The sequence below is a fragment of the Carassius auratus genome, unplaced genomic scaffold, assembly GCF_003368295.1.
Source record: "Carassius auratus strain Wakin unplaced genomic scaffold, ASM336829v1 scaf_tig00030296, whole genome shotgun sequence".
NCBI classification, from domain to species: Eukaryota; Metazoa; Chordata; class Actinopteri; order Cypriniformes; family Cyprinidae; genus Carassius; species Carassius auratus.
The window spans coordinates 86,641-108,063 of record NW_020525843.1 but is presented as its reverse complement, the minus strand read 5'-3'; the positions used below and the strand labels follow the sequence as shown (position 1 = coordinate 108,063).

Genomic DNA, 21,423 nt, shown 5'->3' with positions numbered 1-21,423 from the left:
GAAAGTCACAGTGTTTTTATAGTTCAGTGAAATGAAGGATTTCTCATAATATGACCCGTTTAAATCTCTTTACTGCAAACGAGCTCTTAAACTTGAGTGTACACAAGATCCGGAACAGAACGAGTTTGGCCAGTTCCTGTGGACGCAGGTCATTGCACAATCTCTAAAAACTTTCCACTGCAGTTTTCAGTTGGCACAATGCAGTCGGTTCACAAGTAGATGCTAACTGATCCTCCAAATGATTTAAAACAACAGAAATATACTAGTCATTACACCAGAAAATGTGCATTTCATAACAAAAAAGTGATTGTGTGACATTCTGGATTAGATATGACTTTGGACTATTTATACTGTACTTAGAAACACCCACACACACACACATACATAAGTATATATGCAACACACCCTGCTGATTGTTGCTACTGCGTAAACAAACTCAGTAACACAAGTGTGGCCACAAAGTGTTCATGATGTGGGTGCATGGCGGGCAGAAATAGAATCGAGAACACTCTGGACTTGCCTGGCCAGACTAATCGGAAAACTGATTGGATGTTCAGGAAGGTGACATCTGCCTGATGACTGACATCTCTGGAGAATTTTGAACACCTCTTGTGCTCTGCAATCAGACACCCAATCATTCAGACTTCAGCAGCGGGGCTACAAAATTAAAAAAAGGAGTTCAAGAGGGTTATAACCTATAGGCCTTGTATAGTTTAATGCTGTCTGGTTTCTTTTAAATAATTCATCTGCTTTTCAGTTTTTATCTCAGATTTAAGTGTGTGTTAAAACATCCTTACAGCCATGTTTCTCAAAGCAGTCACTCCCTGTTGAACTTACATTAAGCCCAAAACCCATATTTCTTCAAACAAGTGGTGTGTGTTGTGCCATTTATTTTACTTTGATTCATAAATCTGTATTACAAATTACTGTTATTAAGCATGTTTCTCAATACAAAATAGTTGTAAAAACATGCCCATACACAAATACCAATTGATATAAAAGATCAGCAAAGTGAACTGAAATTGACCTTAATTATCTTGAGCAAGATACATGATGTTTCGCTAGACTTTAATCACATATAGCAAAGAGAAAACAAAGATTTACAGTGTAGCCATATGGTTTTATGTTTAGAGGTTCTCGGGACTGGGTCAGTCTGACTAGTATTATGCCCAATCATTCAGAGGCTGTTTAAAGCACAGCCTCTCCAAATATTTGCCTGGTGATATTTATCCACATGTGAGATGTGCGTTCATTCATGAAGGTAACAACAAGGGCAGTAAGCAGTCATGTCAGCAGATAAAATAATAGAAAGGACAAAAGTCATAGCATGTTATCAGTATAAATACATAGGATATTTAACAAATAAACAGAACTGTAAAAAAAATAAAGAAAAAGTTGAAATAATAAACAGGATGACGTATGGAAATGCTAATAATGCCTGTCTTACCGTTTCCAATCATTGAATACCGAAACAAACAGAACAGCTTGAAACGCTTCCAGGAACGAGTCTGTACACACAAACTTGTCGTGTGTGTGCATGTGTTCACCTTTGTGCAGAGTAACCTTGACGCGACCAGGACGCGACGCGCGGGTGAGTAGCGCTCGTGAAGCTCGCTGCAACGGCTGACTGATGAGACCGTGTGCTGTTTTTAGTGCGTGTCTCTTTTTAGAAACAAAGTAATTCTTATAGACGAAAGGCAATAATGGGAACCATAGACTGTAAAACATGCATGCAAATAAGAATATTAAGAGAAAGGCAGCATGTGTGGGGTGGCAACCACGCACATTGCTTAAGCGATATGTTTTCAGTGAAAATCTTACCTTTTAATGTAGTTTTTTAATATCTGTGCTTCCGCAACATAGCAAGACGAGTTGTGTAAAATTTAATAAAGTCACTTAAAAAAATACAGTTGACCAGATTTCTAAAACCGGGAAATTTCCTAGTTCAGTGTTCAACATATTTTTAAATACTCTATTTTAATATTAATTAATGTCTGTGCTTTGGAAATTAATCTTAATATACCTATGGATAGATTTTTATTGCATTTCTGAGTGCAAAGTGCTTTCAACAAACGTTGAAAAAGTGGTGGATTTTATTAAAGGATACTCAAAAAAAAAAAAAAAACACCTTCCCTTGTTTACACAATAAGCATCAGCATGTTGTGACGTAGAGGCCTGGTCAATGTAACATTATATTAGATTCAGTCTTCAGAAGTAGGAATAATACAGAGGTACAAAAATGTATCTACTTTAGGAAGCACAAACTGACCTTCATAATTGTTTAAGATAATTGTTTCAATTGTGTTTAATATAGGTCACGGTTTCTAAAACTGTTTTATTTTGGCCAGTTATCTGCTTTTAAATCTATTCCACATTTCTATGATTAACAACAAAGATGGGGAATAAGCATTAGAAGTGTGTAAAAAATCCCCTTTACTTTCTTTCACTTGCCACCAACATCTTCAAGTTCTGTAGATGAACATGCTGCAGTTAGTTGGTTTCTAAAAATGAATTCAGCCAGATGGAAAAACAACAGCATCAGTTTCTTGCTGCCACATGTAGAATAGATGCGTCCAGTGACAGCAGGTTATATAAACCGTATTAGCGTGTCCTGTCTTAGCACATGTTTTAATCACACCAAAGCCTGCTTAATTCCAAACGTCTTGCACACAGGCTGTTGTTTAGCAGCTCATTCTCTGTAAAACAGCAGAGTCACTGAACAGAGACTGTTTACTGCTAATCCCTGTATGAGAAAGTACATTGATAGCCTAATAGTGATTTGCCATAATATAATCCACGCTAATGGAACTGAATATGATCATTTCAAATAACATGACAGCATGTAGGAGGAATAGAAACGATCACACCATACCTTAGGCTGCAGTTATTCATTTATGTATCGCAAATATAACATACAGTGATTGCAAAGTGCACCCAGTAATACAGTGACTTTACACTAAAATAATTTATATGGAAAGCATATTTTTGCCATTTTGTTTAATAATGTTTATTTGGTCATTACGTCCGGTAGCATGACATAAAAAGCAGCCGGTTTTTACTAAAAATAAAAATGGAGCCTCCGTCGCCTGCTTCTGCCCACGGTGACTCCTGGATGAGGGGCGAAGGGTGTGGAATTGGGTCAGGGTGGTTACGATGGGACAGGGGATCCAGGCTCCTTCCCAGAGTCACTGCTCTCACTCATTTGTCTCTTCATCACAATCTCTCGAGCAACGCAGGTCACCTGACCGTTTGTCACTGTGTAGGTGCCAGCCCTGCCAATCAATATCAAGAACACCTTGCATGAAAACCAGAACTCAAGAGCCGAGTCAAATCCAATACAAAACGGTTCTTAAACTCACTTCTGCTGGGATTCAGATCCAGCGAGTGTCCCCATTTGATTCTGCTTCCCAAAAAAGAAACTGGACCACCAGTGGCCAGAGTCCTGACGTGCCAGACCTGCCATGGAATTGGACAATGAACTTTACTACTCTGTCATAATTTAAGCTGACTATATCTGATCACTATATCTTTTTGCATGAATTTTATGGTACTAAGATGTTGAACTCTTCAGTTGATATACCTGGTGGGTGTGGAATGACCTCCCCACTGTACTCCGAACTGCCACAGGAACTGTTGCTGGATGTAGATCCTATGCGCCCTACAACATATAAATATGTGCATATATTAAAATGATCCCTAATGTTGCATTTTATGGATCCTAAATCCAAAAAGAATACTGAATTCACTTGGTAATTATAAAACATTTACTGACTTCGGTAGTAATCATGGGTGGCGACAAGGGAACCGCCGGATGGAATTGCTGCCATTTTCCCCGTCCTCGACGTGTCAACCGTGTGAAAGATGGAAAGATGGTAGACCTGTTACAAAGAACATTCAGCAATAATGAGGACGTAGTCTGTCTGAGGATGACAGCTGCATGAGATCACAACAACACGTCCTTTTAAAAATACTAGGGCAGCTCGGAAAACATCTCAGGTAGGCAGATGCACGAACAATCTGTGCTGTGAGGTTTTAACCATGTCTGGATCACACGCAACTTTTTCCCAATAGGTTAACGGCGTTGGTAAGATGTGAATATTAATCAGTGCATTCAGATATGAACCCTTTTGACATTTGATACAAGAATGTTCCACTGAAACTGCACATCCATCCCTTCCTATTATCCTCATTCTGCAGAGTGTGATGTGATGATACTCAACAGCTGTTCAAAAAACAAAAATATACGGACTTCACTATATTTCCAGGCTATAGATTATACTAAAAAAGTCATGCACACAAAATAAGTGCATCTCCTTATATATGCAAGTGAAAAACTTATATAAATGTAAGCTACCAATGTACAGCAATAATAAATAATAATTACACAGTGATATAGTGTGTTAGAGTAGCTTTAGTTTGACATCAACAACCTGAAGACGTCAATGTCAGGTTCCAGAAGCTAGGGAAGAGGGATTTACCACGTGACCTGGATAATACCCTTCTGTGCTACATATAACAGACAAGACGTTTAAGTCACACTAGTGCTTTGAATAGCTGACATGCACTGAAAGAAAAAATAATCTGTTATAGAAGTGTAAGTGCAAAAATACTAAGATCACTGCCTTAAAGAATGACATGTCAAGATTTAGGCTTTATCAGTTGCAACCAGGTGACTTCAAACTACTTTTTTTTTAACAGTTGATCCATTTGCATCACCTCAAAATTACTGATATTAATTGTTTAGTTGTAAATAAAAAGTAAACAATGTTTTTACTTTCTAAACTGCCTGTCCAATAAAAACAACAACAACATAATAATAATAATAATAACATAATGATAAAGAACTATTTCTTAATTCCCTTACCTTTTAGTTTTGGTGAGTGCTGATGTTGGTAGTGCACCAAAAGCAAGTCTTGGTCGGGTAAACGCTAGGCGATGGGGCCCATTTGTAGTTTGGTTCTTGGGTGAGACCCTCCAAGGTCTTTCGCTCCTCTGATCCAAATTCTACTGCATGTCAGGCACATGGACTATATATTACCTGAGTGACGATAAAGCCTGTCCCTCCCCGAGGGCGCGGCTTGGCACCCGACTCAATGTTAGGGGCGTTCCTTGTCTGTGGCACACAGTGAGGGTGTGGTTTGTTCCCTTGCACGGGATTGACAGGTCAAAACTGTTTCGCTGAAGTTAGGACAGGGTGTCCAGCTGTCAAAAAGAGCAGATAAGTGCCACTAAATAACTTAAAGGGATACTCCACCCCAAAATGAACATTTTGTCATTTATCACTTATCATGTCATTCCAAAGCGTAAAAGTTTTGTTTATATTCGGAACACAAATGCTGTTTCTCTGTGTATTTATGCTTTGATTTGAAAGAAAACAGCTCTTTGTGGCACAGCTGAATATCTTAAATTGCGTTCCGAAGACAAACAAAGCTTTTATGGGTTTGGAATGACATGGGGGTAAGTGATTAATGACAAAATGTTCATTTTGGGGTGGAGTATCCCTTTAAATCGATATATTTATCAATCCAACAAAAGTACATGCCTTGGAAGTTTGTTTTCTAAAGAGAAAATGCGTGATGGCAAATCACCAGTTCTGAAAACAAACAAACAAAAATAAAAAAAATAAAAATAATAATATCTTCATATCCCAATATGTTTAATTTGTCACAACTGTTAATTAGGGTGACCATATCTAATCTTTTCCCCAGACATGTCCTATTTTTGGACCTAATAAAAATGCATCTGACTGGGATTTCCTAATATCCCAAAATGTCTGGGATTCAGCAGTTTTCTTAGTCCTGCTCCCACTGAATTTCTGACAACTGCCGCCTGTTCCCACAGTGTGTTTTGCTCCCATGATTTTCATGTCCATTCCTTAAACAGTCTAATTTTGTTGGCTATATAATGTTGGCACATCAGAGATCTGCTTTCAGTAAATGTCTTTTCAATGAGTGTTCGTGCTGTTCACTTTCAGTTTCGTAATCACACGAACTCGGTGTAAAGGGAGCACATCTTACAAGATCAGACACTTGTCAATGAGCTCAGGATCTGTTGAGCAGCAAAAAGGCCTTCTCCAGCATGGTCTTGTCATCGGACTCCGGCAGCTCTTCTTGGATGCAGGGTTTTTCCACAGAATTGGGCTAATTTTAAACTGTTGCCATGGGTTGATTTTACAAAGTGGGTTAAAGAAATATTGGTTTGAAATACTGCAAAACTTAATTTAATACATTAACTGTTCCCTCCTGGTGAAATGACCTGTCCAACTCAATCCAAGCAGCGGAGTCCTTCATCATTTTCAAGAAACAACTGAAAACACATCTATTACTCTTTAAATCTAGAACTCTTTTCTAATGCTAATTCTAATTTTTTTTTAAATCTCTGACTCTTTGGGTCATTCTTCGATAGGGATGACAAATCAGAGGAAGCACTTATAAGATGCTTATTTGTTTTTTTTGTTTTTTTGTTTTTTTCTAATAAAATCTATTGTTATGCATTTAAAATGTGCTATATCCATTAAAATGAAAGCTTAAGAACGGTTTGATTTTTAAATAATTTCAATCAAACAGCGGTGACAGCATTTATGTCTATGTCATTTTGAAATAACACCACAGACTTTATATTGTAAGTTACCATGCTCTGGTGTTACCAGAAAAGACAGTAACACCACTGACAAATCAGTCTTAATCCAGACTTTTTTTAAATGGAGGCTGCCATCATGATGATATCAAGATCAGGGGACATTTTGGAAATACTAAGAAGTATGTATTTATCGAAATTTTGATTAAAATATGTCAGATCTGCAAGTTATCAACATAACACCACAGACACCAATAAAGTGTGACACATGAAATTGTCAGAAATTTAGCTAACTTTAAGAAAATTAATAAGAAAAAATGTACTCCCCATGCACCCCTCAGATCAACCAGCACCTGCAGTGACCTTTACACACGGGAAGGATAGAATAGAATCCCCCCTTTTCTTAACAGGGGTGAAATGTTGTAACACCACAGACATGAATTTGGGGGACACAACTTTTTTCTTAAATATAACAAAATACATATATTTTTTAAAACAATTGAATAAAATTGTAAATGTTAAATACAATCTATATTCACAATATAACCACTTTACTAAAAATGTTATATTGTTGCAATTACATGATACCTCTCTAAGGTGGCAGGAACATTCATATTTTGTTACAAATGCAATCTCTAAAACTCAATTAAATATTTATATGTATTTTTTTTAAAAAAAAAGAAAAGAACTATTAACAGTGCAGATATTGTGTTTACCCTACATAATACAAAAAATGTATGATTTCTTAGTATTTAAAGTTAATTTCAACTGTTGTAAAGTTTGTTCACCACAAATGAAGTCACCCCTTTATTCTATTTCTATTCTAACTACTTGCTTAATTTAAAAAGAAAAAGAGCCTTTAATACTTTTTACTTATTTTCTTTTTATTTATTAAAAATATTATATATTATTTTTCTGTTCTGTTGACTTGTTTTATTTTTATACTAAAAACAAAACAAGCAAACAAACAAACAAACAACAACAAAAAACTTGCTATGTATACTGTGTAGGGTAATGCCTGCCTTCACTGTCCTGTTGGAAAACTATTTATCGATACGATTTTAATACAGACAGCTCAAAAGAACACGGAGGTTTGTCGCCACCTGCTGTCTGATAGAATTATTGACCATTAATTGTAAGTCAAAACCATGAAGTAAAGTTGCATGAAATGTAAGGTTTATTCTGAATGTAAGTGTGTGCATGGACAGATCAAACCACAATATTCTCGTTATTTCTTTGTCTTTAATAAACCCTGAACGGTGTAGTATGTTACAGCCACAAAGCATCAAACATGTAAACAGTAGTAAGGTCAGTATGGTAACATTCTCTTCCAGATCATTGCATGGAGAGTGAATAAATAATTAACTCACACTAAACTTTTTAAAGGTAATGAGAATAAACAAGTGGTATTAATAGCTCGAATCTCAAAACATTTCTGCTTGAACATATTGTAGTATTTTTTTGTTATTAAACTGGGGAAAACTCAAAACAGATAAAGACAATAAAATAAATGTGAATAATTTAGTACACACCTGCTGCTTCAGTCTTGTCACAAGAAAAGCTTTAGCACCTTTTCCCCTGAGTAACAAGCAGGGTGATAATAACCAGTGCAATATTCATTGTAGGAAGCATGTAACAATAATAAACAGTGGCAACGGAGCAGGCTGAAGAAGCCTGATGTGTTTTCTGACATTCTAATTGTGAGATGTGCAAAAATTTTACCTCTTCATGCTGATCGTAACAGACCATTTACTACTCAAGTTTCAAAGAAGCCCCTACTTTGACTAGATAAAATATGACAATAAATGTAAAGGTAATTAGATGCACAGAAAAAAAAATCAAACAGTCCCAAAAAGCGTTATCCAGTTTTAATATTCTAATTTAAGAGGTTTTGTTTTGGCTATAATGCATAATGAAAGGGTGAGACTTGTTAAATAATCATTATCTCTTTGCATGTTGGCATCTTGGTTTCTTAAAGCATTGTTTTCTTTCTGTACATTCATTTGTAGGTAACTTAGCAGTGGAGAGACTGGAGTGTATTTGGCTGCCAGCGTTACAGAAGGATAGCAGAGATCAGTTCTTGGTCATGAGGTTGTGCTTCCTGCTCAGAAAGGAGCGTTGTTGCTGGTTGGCGAATGGTCGCTCTCTCCATTTGATCGCCCCATTACTTTGTACTTTGAGAGGAACATACACTATTGTCATTATCAGCAACAGAAATGAACAGTTGTGCAAGAAAAAAAAATGTTTTAGCAAGAACGAAAATAGAAACTAATCAATTTAGGGAAAACAATGAAAAGCTCAAACCTTCATATTCTCCACCTTGTCCTCAAAGGATTTAAAGCTTGGCGAGTTCCTGAGGAGATATTAAAAAATTATTAATAACTAAAAAACTAGGTTGAGTTTTATTTTTATTTTTACATGCAACCTATAGTAAGATGCAAAAGGAAAAAGCTGATGCAAACAGACATCTATAAGACTTAAAAAGGAAAAAAAGAAAGATTTTCTACCAGTTTAGGTGAAGCAGTGCTGACAGAGCTCTACCAGTCAACAAGAAGTGAAAAAGCACTCGCTTTCCTTGAACAAAAATAGAGCTGCATCTGAAATATCTGTCTATCTACTATTAAAGTCTTAAGGTCACAATGCTGACCATCCCTTCGGTTTTACCTGATACTTTTTTTGTACCTGTTGTACTTCTTTATTGCTTCTTGTGCAAATATAAAGCTATGAGCTATTTTCTACAAAAAGTATATACAGACTTGTTGCAAATGGTAGTTTTATAATAATATTACGTTACTATTAACAAGTATTAGAATTTTCCTCAGCATGGAAGTTGACTAAAAGAGATCTGAACATAAGGTGAAAGACAGAGCGTTCAGATATTAATATGCAGATGGGAAGGGCTGGTACTTTACCTCATAGCTGGCATACTTAAAGAGTGACGCATGGAAAAGTTGCTACTGTAGAGAGCAGGTTGGAGACAGAGTGAGCAGGGAGAGTTAGTCGAGCAGACAGCATTAGACGAGCACAAAGCAGAGAGAGAGAGAGAGAGAGAGAGAGAGAGAGAGAGAGAGAGAGAGAGAGAGAAAATGGCAGAGCACAATGAAAAACTCATTAAAGCATCAGAACCAACTTTAGACAGGTCACTGTATCTAACATCTAGCAATTCAAGTTAATATGAAAATCTCTGATATCAATGACAGCATTAAAGGTAGATTCAGATTCAGATACATTAGTGGCTTCACAGGTACCATAGAATGCTCTAGAAATCTTCACAGGAGACCTCAAAAAGAAGGCTGCCATCAGTGCAGGCTCTCGTATAGCTCTTACCCAGAGTTAGAGTACGGCAGAGCCCTGAGCAGCCCGAACGCAGCAGTGTGGAGGAAAACACAGCAATAAACAGAAGAAGAACTTCAAACCGCTATCAGAACATAGTTTTGATGATATATCCAGAAAGGAGAAACAAGCTGTGCAAATACAGGTTATAAAACAGGATGTTAGTTGGCGCTACACTACTGTTTAAATGTTTGGGGTCAGCAAGATTTTTCTGTTCATTTCAAAGAAATCTAACACTTATTCACCAAGGATGCATGGAGCACTAAAGTCTTCAACACTGATAATAAAAACGTTTCCTGAGCGAAAATCTGCATGTTAGAATCATTTCTGAAGACGAGCAATGGCTGCTGAAAATTCAGCTTTGTCATTCCATTTAAAACAGGAAACTGAAATATTCTTACTGACCCCATTTTTTATAACAGTAGTGTATGTATCAGCTTAGATAGTCAGAGGAGCAAAAAAGTGTATGCACAGCAAGCATTATCACACAATTTGAAAAGCTATGCAAATGTAGAACCTGTTTGTTTGGCGTCAAACCAGAGCAGAATGTCTCATTTTGATAAGTTCTGTTCCTTGACATGGTGTTCAAAACAAACTGATTCGCTGCTAAACAGCACAGCCGTCTGGAGATTTCCCACCATACAAGTACCTCATTAATACAGCTACTGACAGTCAGAGACTGTTGGCTATTAGTCCAAGTCTGAAGACAGATGCCTTGCTTTTTCACGTTTGAATTAGTACGACCAGCCTATTTCAGTTTAATATTAAATCAAAACTCACTACATTTTCTTTTGTAATGGTCTTATTGAGCATGATTCAGCAGTGCATATTATTTTAAATAAATTATTATCATGTTACGGCTGAATGGTATATTTTTTAAGCTTTTATTCATGTATTCTTTATGTTTTATCATTGAAAATATAAGGGCCATTTTATCCTACCAAGACCAGACTAAAAAGAGGATCTGCACCCTATTTTTTATACATATATATTTTTTAGAATACAACTTTGAAACAGGAAGTCATAAGATCTTCAAACAATCAGAACATAGGAAAACAAGCATCATACAAGGAATATGAGAAATCACAGAGTAATGGAAAATACGTTCATGAGATAAGAAGAAGAAAAAAAAGGGAGTAAAGGTATGCAGAGGAGGAATATATAGTTCACCTCATCTCTCCAAATCGGTTTCTGATGGCAGAGCCCACCGAGGAGAACGCAGCTGATGTCATGTGACCTGCCTGAGACAGAGTCTCCTGAGTCCTCTTATAGCTAAAGAGTAGAGAGACAGAAGAATTTCTCTTTTAGCAGTTGTCAGTTATATTTTGAACATACCAGTTGACATTGAACTACTGTAGCTGACAGCTCAGATAGAGAGGCAACGAAGAACCAAGACAGCAACAGAAAATACATTCTAGAAGTGAATGCATCAAGAACTTATCAATATTTTAGATGAATAAAATGGCCATGCAGCTAAAGATTTAAACTAAACTTCAAATTTAAAATTTTCAACTAACTTCTAAAAGTTATAGAGTTACATTATAGTCTGTAATTTGTTCACTGTATGAAATACTGTTCTGGGGTCTGAAAAACGTGAAAAAAAGTATCTTATGCTCACCAAGGATGCATTTATTTGATCAAAGAGTAAAAACAGTCATTTGAAATTTACAGTCATAATAAATAAAAATATTACATTTATTAAAAATATAAACCTTCTGTAACAGAAATGTCTTCACATCCACTTTTGATCAATTTAATGCATCCTTGGTGACTTAAAATATTAATTTGTTTTGAGATGACATAAGGCTAAATAAATGAAAGAATCTGGATTTTCAGGTGAATTAATCATATAAGCTAACTAAAAGCTAACAGGACTAACTATCTAGACACCTGTGTGTCCATCTTTTTGCAGCAGATGCTGCTGTCTGAATCTCTTTGTACAGAATCTGCACCTGGATTGAACACACATTATCATCCTGACACACACGTCAAACACAAGTGTGCAGACCCATATACATACAAGTGCACACTATTCACAAAAAAACAATCGGATGCACAAGCATGTAGATAAGCACCTGTTCATTTAAAAATTATTTTCACACAGTTTTTTCAGTCTCTCAGGTGTAATGTAATCTCTGAAGCAAACAAGTACACAGCCACAGAGAATCCCTCACACAGTCCTCTAATGACCTTAGGTACGGCTAAGCCAATTTGCTTTGGAAAAATCCCATCATGTGTTTTCAGATTCAGCTTTCTCAGCACACGCCCCAAGCACAAAAACTACACCCTTCCCAAACTGCACATCCTGCCCTTTCTATATAGTCTGAGGTCTGAGATGAGACAATATCACAGAAATGCATGAAAGAGAAATGTCTGACAAGGCGGTTAGTGTAGCAGCTATGGATCTGGGTTGGTAACACACACACACACGTTTGACATAATTTATTTAGATCACTGTGCCAATAAAGCTGATGCCCCTAAAATAATCCTCAATAAAATCATTCTTTATTAAATTTAAAGGAAATAATCAAGAGGCTTTGTATCAGAGTAAAGACTATGTGTCCTTACAGTCTTCTGATCTACGATCTGATCTGTTTGACACCAGAGGGGTCTAATGGGTCACATCATGACGCTTAGGAAAGTTTGTGTTAGTGTCACTGAGAAGCTTGTTGTTTTGTTTCTTCAACCATAGTGACGTCAGTGCTCTTACAAGATTAAAGTCTCTCAATCTGAGCAGAAAGGTTTGCAACCTATTTCAGGGATGAAGTGCTGAGTTCTGTTTTATAGGCCTGGACAAAAATAACAACGCTGAAGCATCACATTAATGTATTCATTTTTCATGTGTATATTAATTATAAATTTAGCTTAATATATTGGGTAACATTTTATTTAACAGTGTCCTTTGTTACATATGTTACATGCACTTAGTATAATAACAACAACAGTAAATTATGCATAATTACAAGCAACTAACCCTAAACCAAACCTTAATACTAATCCTATAGTAAGTACATGTTGTTAATTAATATTACTTGGTATTTAATTGCACAATTACATTGTTACAAGGACACCTTAAAATAAAATGAAATACATATACATATTTATATGGCAGTTTGAAATATTGAACAAAACCTACATAAAAACCAAAATCCACATGACAGTCACCTAACACAGGCACATTTTGAACATTAAATCTAAAATGAAACCAACAAAAATCAAACTCACGCATCAGAACGTCCAATTTCTTCAAGTGTGGCCGAAGCTGTAAGGTATCTACAAACACAAATTTCCACATTATTAACATATAGTGAACATACAAAAGTTCTGTTTCAATTTTGTGAACTGTGCATGCTGCAACAAACTTATGGATGTCAAAACATTTTGACATCAGACCTTCAATTGTAAAAAGAAAAAAAAAAGGTAATAATAATAATTTGAATGGCTTAGAAAGGAATGGTGCTGGACCAGAACACAAGCCTAAACATTAAAGATGACAACACTCGCGTTTAAACATACTGATCTGAATGCACATCACTTCAAACACAACCACCCAGGGATGTTGAAAAACTCCTAAAACAGGTTTGGGGATGACTTTTCTTTTAAGTACTATGGCTTAGCTCTATAAAACCCTGCCTAGCACTAATATGTGAGCTATTTCTGTATATGCATCAACTGCACATTACTGACTCAAGATTCAAGATTCAAGATTTTTATTCGTCACATACAAAATTATATATAGCATATATAACCAGCAGTGAAATGTGAGTCAGGTCCGCTCCATGGACAGTGCAATTATTAAAGAAAACAACACAGATGAAATTATACATAAATATAGCTATGTAAGAATGAAATAAAATTAAACAATACAAATATAAGAATAAAATATAAAAAATGTGTATTGTAGAATTAAATATAGAACGCAAAATAATGTGCATGAATGTAAACTGTAGTCTTAAATATTAAGATGTACAGGGGTGTGCAATGTGCATATATGCATTTTACTGTAGTCTTAAATATTAAGATACACAGGAATGTACAAGAAGCAAATGTGCAAAACAGGGTGACACTGTCAGTATGTCTATGTGAGGTAGTGAATAAAGTAAAAAGATAAAGTGAACATTAAGTGGAGGCATGAGGATGTTAAGAAGCTGGTTTAGAGTTTAAGAGCCTGATGGCCTGGGGTAAGAAACTCCTCCTGAGTCTCTCGGTTTTTGCCATCAGGCTACGGTAGTGCTTACCAGATGGCAGCAAAGTGAAAATATGATTACTGGGGTGGGTGGAGTCTTTGATGATTTTTGCAGCTCTACTTCTGCAGCGTTTGAGGTAGATCAAGAGTACTGAGCACTAATCTCAAAATATTCTGTTAAAGAGAATCAAAAACCTTCCTCAAAGTTACAAGCAAAGATGACAAAATAAACTTGAAGTTTGTTATTTTTATTTTCTTAAAATTCTTATTTCCTCAAATTTTGTTCTTAGTTTATTCTATTTTTCTTAAACTTCACAGAGCATCAAAAGCCAATATAATCAACACTAATAAAACATATACTTTGATACGTAAACTGTTTATAGAGCATCACAGTCCCGCCCACAGCCCGAGAGGGCTCTGGTGCCGGAAGTAAATTTCCCATTCATTTCTCCCATTGACTTTCGGAAAAATCCGTATCTAAAGAGTTTTAGAGCATGTGTGAGGATAACCAGCTACGGCTGAACTCATAAGCATATAACATATCATTTCGAGTGAAAAAATTAAGAGAAAATCCAAAAAAAGTCAAAGGTACAAGACTGTGTACATATTTTAATTTCGAGCGCAGGAACTACTCATCCCATAAACCACCGCGCCTCACTGAATTCGACTGAAGCCACAACCACGAACGACGAAACGACCCTTTTGAGCGACTACTAAATCTTGATGACGGCCACTCGCGCGAACTTTTTCCTCCAGTGAATTTTATTTTATATAGTGACTGTAGTGAATTTACAATCATGTAAATAAATAGTGTTTTATATAGGTATTGTGTATTGATTTTTATATTTATCATCTTGTATTTTATATATTGTGTGCGTGTGTGAAAGTGGTTAACAATAACGTCAGCAACATGGTGCAGTGCTTTGTACCTGACTGCAATCACCGCTCAGTCGTCAACACATGTCGTTGCCGTTACACAAATGTTCAGTAAATGCACAAAAAGGTATGCCGAGGCTAAATTGTTTTGACAGTGGCATTATAAAATGCTTGATATGACTCATACCATATGAAGGCTACAGTAGCCTAGCTAAGTTACCAACCTCCCTGCAAAACTCTCATGGCAGCCAAGGAGATCATGATTGCACTGATAAGTCTACCGTGCAAAAACGCAACAGGTTTTTATTTTATTTTATTTTTTTATTAATGATCTTCAGTCATCACGGACCTTCTCGGGGTTTAACCAGACGGTTACACGTGCTCCACCTACTGTCTATGGCTCCACCAATCAGATGCAACACTGTGGGATTGTGGGATTGTTCAGGATTGTGGGTAATGAAGTACTTAGCCAAGACATCACGAATAAAAGGCATTTATATCAAAACAAGGTTAGTACCCCATGATCCTTTTACGTTTATATGAGCATATACTATCGCTTAGTACAGCCATAGCTGGTTTTAAGTCTACTATGTATGGTTACGTTTTTATGGCTTATACCCCAAATGTCAATGCAGAAATTGCATTGAAATTTTACTTCCAGCACCAGCTGTGGGCGGGACTGTGATGCTGTATTACTGTACACCTCTTCGTTATTAAGGATTAGTGATCGACCGATATTGGTTTTTTATAACCGATACCGATACCGATTATTTGTATGTTTATGTACCCGATAACCGATATGCAGAACCGATATTTATTTACTGTTATACTTCTGTTTCTGACAATTATTACAACACAAATGAGCTGAAAAAAACATTTTATTTATAACAATCACTCCCCCCTTGCATACAAAAAAAAAAAAACATTATATTTATACACAAATAAATAGAGGGGTCTGAGTCCAAAAAATTTAAGCGCACTGTTACTAAGTGTCTTTGTTTTAAAATAAAAGCTTTGATGAGGTAAAAAAATAAAAACAGGTAAAAAAATAAAGCACAAAAATGATTCTAACATATTGGTGGGGGCGGGAGGGCTATTTAGGCGTGCATAGCCATTTACTCCCAGCTAAGCAGAACTAGGTTTTAGTGTAGAAAACAGAGTCTTTCAGCATTCTGCCCAGTAAGCCTGCTTCCTTCAAAAATGTCATGCAGTGGCCGTGCTTGAGGCTTCCTGATCATCAACCCAGTCAGGTGCTGAGAAATATGAACGAACTTTTTTTCCCGAGACTATATAAAGTTAAACAGCACTTGTCAGTTGGCATTTTATGATCTAGATTCAATCTAACGTTAGATCATGAAATGCCAACTGACAAAGTGCTGTTTGACTATAATTTAATCAACCGCGATCGCGCATGGAGATAATAAATAATTAATTTCCACAAAGCGGTATATGTAGCCTATATGTGTATTAGCGAAATAATTGTTATGTAGTAAATGATAATATAATCTAGGGTGTTTAAACAAGATAATCTTGTCAAAAGTTTCATTCAGTGGCATTGCTTGAGGCTTCCTGATCATCAACCCAGTCAGGTGCTGAGCAATATGAACGAACTTTTTTTCCCGAGACTATATAAAGTTAAACAGCACTTGTCAGTTGGCATTTTATGATCTAAATTTAATCTAACGTTAAATCATGAAATGCCAACTGACAAAGTGCTGTTTGACTATAACTTAATCAACCGCGATCGCGCATGGAGATAATAATTAATTTCCACAAAGCGGTAGACTATATTTATATGTGTATTAGCGAAATAATTGTTATGTAGTAAATGATAATATAATCTAGGGTGTTTAAACAAGATAATCTTGTCAAAAGTTTCATTCAGTCGCCGTGCTTAAGCCTCCAGATCATCCGTCAGTTGCTAAGCAATATGAACAAACTTTCTCTTCTAGACTAATGGTGAGCAAATACAACAGATAGAGAATTAAATTCAACGCTTTTATTTTCAACATGCACTCATTCATGTCTGTTTTATTTAATTCATGTAAAGATACGTCTTTATTGGGGCAGGACATGATGAATTACACTACGTGACTCGAGTTCGTCTCAATTGTTTAGAAACAAGCTGCATAAATTAACTATATCAGGAATTTATGTCTCAGATCTCATTTGTGCATGTCTGTTATGTTAAATAAAGTTGATTAATTAAAGCAAACCAAGTAGAACATATATTTACCTGTGCACTGAGTTGTTGTTGACTGATCTCCTCAGACACCCGGGCTGCAATGGCGGAAATCTCAAAACGGCCACAAGATGGCGCCGTAAATCGGCGAATCCGATATTACAAAACCGATACCCGATTATGGAAAAATGCTTAAATATCGGGAAAAATATCGGTAAACAGATACATCGGTCGATCACTATTAAGGCTGAGATATATGCTTTCATAATATATTGGTAATTAGAACACAATCTTACAATTTTATTTTCACTGACTGACTGATTGACTGAGAGCTGGCAAACTCCCATTTTTAGAAAGGGAACACAGTAACTCAGAGTCAGGTGTGGGATCATGGGAAGGGTCACAAAGAATACAAATCAAAAAGAAACAAGAAGGTAGCACGTCCACACCTAGCAAACAGAATCACAAGACCAAGCAACAACACCCAAAGAATAGAAAACTCACAAATTAGATGAGGAAACTCTACGATTCAAGTCTCCAAGAGTTTGTGAGGTTCTCATATAACTAGAAGCAGAAACAGTTTAGCTCAGACGTAAGTAAAGGAACACCAAAGATTAGATAAAAAAAAAAAAGAATAGGGATATGAATTAGGTATATATAATATATTTATATTGATATCCCATCATCGGGCAATTTAAGCGATTCAAACAGCACATGTATATAAACACAGCATGAGATTAGAAAAGACAGATGAAGGTTTAGGTGATGTTCAGTCAGAGTGAACAGGTTTAACAAACAGGAAGTACTCACGCATTGGAACACTGGACTTCATGCCAGCCTTTGGTGAGGTTCTGTTTGATTTCGGAGAGGGGACCGATGCCAAGTCTGCGCTTGAGCTCAGCGGCGTGCCTCTCCTTCACCACGATAACCTGTCTCAGTGTCTGAATCTCATCCTCCACCTAACACAGAAAAGTACAAGATAAAACTAAACAAATGATTAGAATTTACAATCAATTGTTAATTAGAGCTTCCAGGGCTCAACAACTGGCTTTACCATAAAATACAAATATTTTAGCACTGAAGCACCAAAATGTGTATTTTTATATGTCAGAAAGAATATTTTTAATAATTTTCTGAAATAATAAATAATAAATAAAACATAAATATATTTAATATAAATAGTAATTTTTCATATTTTGCAGAATATCCAAAGCTGTTATTTTCTATTCACAAAAGCACTGAATGTATATTGTATTTTTTTATATTTGTGAAATAACTACCTAATAAAAACTGCACTTCAAATACAGTACATTATACAGCACCAAGAAAACCAGCTTTTACATCTGAGCTGAATTCTAGCAAAACACTTCAGTTAAAATGGTTAAAAGGTGAGATGAAAGTAAGTAGTTTACCACAGCATTATGATCAAAATTGTTAAACAATTCAACCAGTTGAACATGTAAACTTCCACTTGAACAAGTTCAAACTTGTGGCTTTGACAAGTGTGTTTTTAGGATGTGGTTTGGACAGTCACTCAGATTATCAGCATAAAAATACTTGAAAAAAGTTATATAGCCTTTTACTTCTCCTCCTTTATTTCATAGAATTTCTCTCGTTGATAAGAAATACCCTTGTCTGTGCTAAAAATGTAAAGGTATAGTTCAGGGAGGAAGAGAAAGCCTGCGGTACCTTGGTGAGCTCCACCTGTATCTCTTCTGCCTCCTCCTCTGTCAGGCCTGGCGGTAGCGTCCCTGCACTGGCTTCACCTGTAGATGACTTTGAAGAGCCTATAGACAAATAAAAAAAATGAAGGATTCAGGCCAGAAGAGCTGATATACTGATACTGTGGGTCTTCACATCAGTGCCACATGTTCAGGGGTGCACATTCAGACAGTGATGCCAAGAAGAACTACGGCTGTGTTTCTTTGTTTAAAACAGAGTATTTACTCTAATTCTAGTTTTAAGTATCTCCAGCTAGGTCAACACTACATGTTCAGCTGTCAGGCTGGTGTAGCAGTCGATTCTGTTCCCCTCTGGAATTCCTGTTCCCCCTCGATGAAGTGTGTCTGCTTAGCGGGTTGCCAGGTCTGCGTAATAAACCTGACCAAACTGTTACAAAAACATTTTCCCAAAGTAGCCCAATTCCACGGAAAAAAGAATGTGGATTTGGCAACAATGCAGCATGCAAATACATCAAAACACAACTGGATGTACGGAAAGCAAAAAGGGACAAATCTCTTGCAACACTGCAGCATAGTAAAATGATTCTCACACTGTGATTGTTATTTATTTATCTCACAATTGTTCCTTTGTTTTTGTCTTATATCTGAGTCTTTGCAGATGTTCCTCCAGTTTCCAAGTTGATGGTAAGAAAGTGATAATTCCTCTACTTTAAATGCATTTCCATCTCCTATGGTTTAGATTTGAACAATAAAGCCATTTCAGTAGATGGCAAACTTCATCACATCTCCTCAAAAAACTATGTAAAGTTAAGAAGAAAAGTGGTTGCTGGCCAGACAATTTTTTTATTTTAGAGTTAGAACATAGTTGAACCGAAAAAACCAAGCTTGCCATTTCAGCTGGATTCTACTGGCCTGGAATGAGGGTGGACATTGATAAATGGGTGAATAGGCTACAATTTTTTTTTTCCTTTTCAACATTGCTGTGAGACATATACACTGATTTGTTATGGAATGCATTTCTTGTGTGCTTATTTCTGAACATCAGGTTTTGCGAAGCCAGTTTAGCAGACTGTCCATCAAGCAGGAACCCAAGTACATCCCAAAGTATGTATGTAAGCTTGTTGTTCACAGACGTGCAAGCCTCGGGAACTGCTTGGGCATGGATTTAGTGAGGCAAGTCACCAGGACCGACAATGGAAATGAGTTCATTTGTGTCTTGGTTGACTGTTACACTAAATAGCCGATGCTATTCTGAATAAATCTGAAGCAGTTGTTGGTTTAGTTTGGGGCACCAAAGATTATTCTTTCTGACCAAGGCACAGAGTCTGTTAACAAGGTTTGTAGTTTACTGAAAGAAGAAAGAAAAAGAAAAATCAGTATCCATAAAAATGGATGAAACAATTTTTTTGATTTTGATTTTGATTTGTACACAACATTTATGGTCCATTGTATATTTATTATAATGTATGTTTTGCACACAACACACAAGGATTTTTTTAAATACGGTATATTTGAACCATGTGACTTTGCGTACATCCAGTTGTTCTTCTTGCGCTAGTTCTGATCGTACGCATGGTAACTAGGCAACTACACAAGAATTGTAGTATGGTTGCGTAAAGGGAATCAGCCATTCCGAAGGGAACCTGGCACGTAATGTGCCGACAGTTTTAGCACACCCAACTAAAGCCACTACGATTAAACCCACAAAACACATTATTAAAAGAAGTTTCTCAATAATATTTACGGTTTTCCTATAGCCCACTCTCTTAACAACTCTTTAAATATGATTTTTATATTAGCGCCACCCACTTGACACGCATCTTTACTGCACCTGCTCAAAGCACAGAAAGAAACCTCGGCTACAGACGACACTTACCGTGCTCAGAGGAGTCCATTTCGTATCGAATACGATCTTCGATTATGTTTACCTACGTGTAAACAAATGTCACTGCTGTATTTTGGGATGACGGAAAAAGAAAGTTCACCCTCCTCGAAAAGGCTCCACATTTAACCAGTGACGAGCTTGAGCTTACGGAGCGCCGGATATGACGTCACCACGCCCTACGTTTACGTCTATGCGCTGTGAATAACATTCGAACTGCGTTATTATGGTTATTATATTCATTGTTTAAAACATATACCATCATTTTTATTTTTATTTTAGAAGTACCAGTAACCAAATCATTTTGCGAAGGAATTAAGCAAAGGTCTAAACGTAAAAATTAAAAATATATGGTTTATACAATTTTAAAAACTGGCTATATAGATTGGCTGGGGTTCTCGCACTTATTTTTTTTTTTTCATTTTGTAGTTTTTATTTCAAGAAGACTACACTCAACCACATCAAATGTTCATAAACATTTATTTTACACCAGCAAATAAATGTTTTTCTTTTAATCATACAATGACCATGCTACAACATAAAGGTCTAGTATTATTCTTTTTAATAATTCAGTGTATGTACAAGAGACCTTCACTATAGAACTATGAGTAGCATAGTTTCAGAGTCAAATTCATGTAACATACCATTTGAAACAAGGACAGTTCATTATAAACATGACAAAATAAGATAAATAAAATGAAAAAAG

The 21,423-nt window shown here is 36.2% G+C and overlaps 2 protein-coding genes across 9 annotated transcripts; both read right to left on the bottom strand.

Moving 5' to 3' along the window:
* Positions 1–2,982: 2,982 nt before the first annotated feature.
* On the bottom strand, positions 2,983–5,022 carry LOC113080158 (pancreatic progenitor cell differentiation and proliferation factor A-like). Its single transcript, XM_026252397.1, has 5 exons — positions 4,865–5,022; positions 3,773–3,878; positions 3,581–3,658; positions 3,360–3,456; positions 2,983–3,272 (listed from the first exon to the last, which is right to left on the bottom strand). The coding sequence occupies exons 2-5, from the start codon at positions 3,825–3,827 to the stop codon at positions 3,149–3,151; spliced, it is 354 nt and encodes a 117-aa protein (XP_026108182.1). The 5' UTR covers positions 3,828–3,878; positions 4,865–5,022; the 3' UTR covers positions 2,983–3,148.
* A 3,602-nt stretch (positions 5,023–8,624) lies between these two features.
* On the bottom strand, positions 8,625–20,872 carry LOC113080153 (tumor protein D54-like). Of its 8 annotated transcripts, XM_026252381.1 has the most exons (10): positions 20,712–20,872; positions 18,843–18,940; positions 17,964–18,112; positions 17,658–17,717; positions 13,135–13,182; positions 11,080–11,181; positions 9,904–9,927; positions 9,489–9,533; positions 8,881–8,929; positions 8,625–8,750 (listed from the first exon to the last, which is right to left on the bottom strand). In XM_026252381.1, exons 1-10 carry the CDS (start codon positions 20,728–20,730, stop codon positions 8,682–8,684), a joined length of 663 nt encoding a protein of 220 aa, XP_026108166.1. In that variant the 5' UTR covers positions 20,731–20,872; the 3' UTR covers positions 8,625–8,681. The 8 variants fall into 8 exon arrangements, with proteins under 8 accessions (XP_026108166.1, XP_026108168.1, XP_026108167.1 ...); XM_026252383.1 differs by lacking the exon at positions 9,489–9,533; XM_026252382.1 differs by lacking the exon at positions 9,904–9,927 and having other exon boundaries at positions 20,712–20,871.
* Between the last annotated feature and the right edge of the window lie 551 nt (positions 20,873–21,423).

Coding starts and splice junctions, on each gene's coding strand:
- LOC113080158 (XM_026252397.1), bottom strand. CDS start 3,827: ATGGCAGCAATTCCATCCGGCGGTTCCCTTGTCGCCACCCATGATTAC. Junction 3,457..3,580: donor GGTCATTCCACACCCACCAG/GTATATCAACTG, acceptor ATTCCATGGCAG/GTCTGGCACGTCAGGACTCT. Junction 3,273..3,359: donor GGATCTGAATCCCAGCAGAA/GTGAGTTTAAGA, acceptor ATTGATTGGCAG/GGCTGGCACCTACACAGTGA.
- LOC113080153 (XM_026252381.1), bottom strand. Junction 18,113..18,842: donor TACAGGTGGAGCTCACCAAG/GTACCGCAGGCT, acceptor TTTCTGTGTTAG/GTGGAGGATGAGATTCAGAC. Junction 9,928..11,079: donor AACCGATTTGGAGAGATGAG/GTGAACTATATA, acceptor CGGGCTGCTCAG/GGCTCTGCCGTACTCTAACT.